Source organism: Dermacentor silvarum, chromosome 3 (assembly GCF_013339745.2).
Source record: "Dermacentor silvarum isolate Dsil-2018 chromosome 3, BIME_Dsil_1.4, whole genome shotgun sequence".
NCBI classification, from domain to species: domain Eukaryota; kingdom Metazoa; phylum Arthropoda; class Arachnida; order Ixodida; family Ixodidae; genus Dermacentor; species Dermacentor silvarum.
In genome coordinates this window covers 150,094,533-150,097,509 of record NC_051156.1, presented here as the reverse complement: position 1 = coordinate 150,097,509, position 2,977 = coordinate 150,094,533, and the positions used below count along the sequence as shown (strand labels likewise).

At 50.6% G+C, this 2,977-nt stretch overlaps 1 protein-coding gene across 1 annotated transcript; it reads right to left on the bottom strand.

Annotated features, from left to right (window-relative positions):
• Positions 1–529: 529 nt before the first annotated feature.
• Positions 530–1,390, bottom strand: LOC119444898 (ubiquitin-conjugating enzyme E2 Z). Its single transcript, XM_037709238.1, has one exon. The coding sequence runs from the start codon at positions 1,388–1,390 to the stop codon at positions 530–532; it is 861 nt and encodes a 286-aa protein (XP_037565166.1).
• Positions 1,391–2,977: the final 1,587 nt, after the last annotated feature.

Genomic DNA, 2,977 nt, shown 5'->3' with positions numbered 1-2,977 from the left:
AGACACGATGAATTGCACTTCCCAACCGACGGAGTCGGCGAATGTCCTATAAGGCAATAAGGCGACCGTACCTTGCCTGACACCTCTTTACTGCGATGTGTGTGTGTTTCCATAAAGCTGTAGTATCCGCAACACACAGAAACGCGTTAAAACGCGATGTCAGCTTAGTCGACAAACTAAGTCTTGTGGGCTCTGATGCAAACCTGTAACTCTTTCAAATGCGTTCAGACGTGCTCGGTGTACCCATCTCTCCTTCCTTCCTTCCCTCCTTCCCTCCCTCCCTCCCTCCCCGACTACGCCCCTGCGCGCAACGTACAACCATGTGCAATTGACGGATTTAATTGACGGAAGGTGCTGCCGTGATGTAGCGCCTTCCATCCATGACTCACAAATTTTTATTTTGGATTTTTGTTCCAGGAGGTCTTCTCCTTGACACACATCACTCGTAGCCCATAGCCGGGTGCAAGCAGGGACGTCCACGTGCTGTTTCCGCTACACGTCTGTAAGACTCACGACGTGAAACCTGATATCACTTGCTTGCTTTTCCGGCGGCCGCTCCGTTCGCCACTTTGACCCTCTCGCGTAGCTCCACCAGTCGTTCAAGGAGTGTGTCAAACTGGTACGTGGGAACACCTCCTTCGTTGGAGTCGTTCATGTGGGAACCGGTCAGGTGCAGCCGGTTCTTGACCGCCTTTTCGTACTCGCCGTAGAACTGCGGGAAGTGCTTAAGGATCACGTCCCTCAAGGGCGGCGGGCACGCCGACGTTCCGCGCAGACAGTCTTCGACTGCATCGCACACCGCGACCCTGATGGTCTCGTGCTGCAGCACGGCGTTGTAGCAGATCTTGCCGCTCAGCCACCTTCCCAACGCCGGCAGGACTCTCAACGCGGTTCCTTGGGCGACGGGGTTCTCGGTTGTCAGCAGCGACTTGATGGAAAGCAGGACGCTTCCGAGGCACTGACCTGAACTCCACGTCGGCCCAGCTGACGAGGTACCCAGCAGCCCTAGACAGACCTTGCCGTTTTCGCAGAAGCTCGGTCCGAACCGCACGCGCCCGGCCCCGGTGGTCATCAGGCGAACTCGCGGAGGACTGTTGGGGTAGTCAGGTGGACACTTCATCAGGAAGTGGAAGAAGCCACCTTCGTACGGTGTGCCGGGAGGTCCCAAGATAAGCGCGTGGATCTTGGTGATGTCGTTTTCCTCGGCGGAGATGAACACTCCGGGAACACGATAGAACTCGATCTCCCTAATGTCGCACCCGACCCTGCGCCGGCACTCGTCGGTCGGCTCCTCGTGCTCGTACGAGATGGGGTCCCAAAAATTTGGAGGAGGCTGGTTGGGCATGCCTTGCGCTTTCGCGGCGGCGACCTGTGCTTGAGGGTCCGCCATTGTTGCTCCGAATTTTGCTGCTAGGGCGGTGGCCAATTACAGAACGTGATGCCTTGAGTACGGCATCGTGTGTGACAATGATGATAATGGTGGTCACGAAATGCGCCCCGTACCCTCTGTGGGAGATCAGCCAGGAATATCTGATAGGAGGAAACGCATTAAAAAATAAATGCTGAAATTGATTGATTGACTAAATGTTTATTGATGAAGATGGCTAACTGTTGTGTCGGCGCGGCTGCCATGGACGCCAGCGCCGGGCACACCGGGCACGCCGGGACGGCGGCCGAACAGAGAGACGCAGACGCAGGCAGGTAGCGAGGCGAAGAACCCTTTTTATTCAAAAGCCCCTTCCTATTCCACATAATCGGCCTTCGAGCCATCCTACAATAAATACATTTTTAATCATCATCATCATCATCATCATCATCATCATCATCATCATCATCATCATTCAAAAGCCACGCTTATAATAGCCCTGAACGGCTACAACAGTGCCTCCTAGGGGCGGATTACGTTGGCTTCGAAACAGAAACCGTGATACCACATCATCCCCCTTCTTTTAAGCAGAGCAGGGAATGTTAACAAAATTCTACAATTGTTAATGAATGAACAGTATGAACATTCACGTACAATGTTGTAACCCAGAAAATATCATAATTGATCTAATGACTCACTGCAACTCTCTTTTCCCCTACGAAAAATACTAGCATCTGTTACATTGCAGACTAACAAGGTACTCGTTTTCTTTTTTTTTTTCAAAGAAAAAAAAAACACACCACCGCACACTTTCCTGCATGATACGTAACATATGACAAAGTATGGTACTTCATCACGTACAATGGGTAAGGCAGCCGATAATAAATGAAAAACAGTGAAACACCTATTTCACACTCGTGAAAGTGAAATGTAAAATCAGAGTGCAATGCACACAAAAATGATAACAAAAAACATCTCAATACCTCTTGTAACCGTATAGCATACATAAAATACAAGCCCTGCAAACAAAGACATTTCATAAATTAGGGGAGAAAGTACCTTAAGTGTTGCGGTCTCTGTCCGCGTTTTTTCGACCGCCAAGGCAGCTGTGGTGTACAAAGTACGGACTCAGTGCCCTGTATAGGAGCCAATGATGGCTCAGAGGTTGTATGTGAGCTTTCCTTCTCGGTTAAGCACCCGCCAGACAAAGCTGAGGGGCGGAGACAATGACTTCGAGTTTGAGCTCTCACGCTCGCTGAAGCGCCCGCCAGACGAATCTGTGAACGAATAAGATGCAAAAGAGTCGGATGACTCAGTGACATGCTCCCCAGGAACAACTGGAAGCGAACTCTCATCTCTAACTGCAAGGCTCAGAACTATGTCGGTTATTGTTTGATGAGAGCATTGCATGGTGACGAGCACATCAGTCGGTTGTTGTAATGGTGCCTGCATTGAACCCTATGTTCAGGCGAAACGAAAGCGTTATTTTGGCTGGGCACCACAGCCAGACATTGAATTGGAGCCTGGACAGAAACAGATTCTGTAAAACGCTCTGCAGTCGACTCTGCCAGCGGTGCACATCGAAAAAAATCCATCACTGATTACTTAGGT

Bases quoted from the DNA above. Each gene is read 5' to 3' on its own strand.
- LOC119444898 (XM_037709238.1), bottom strand. From the start codon at position 1,390: ATGGCGGACCCTCAAGCACAGGTCGCCGCCGCGAAAGCGCAAGGCATG.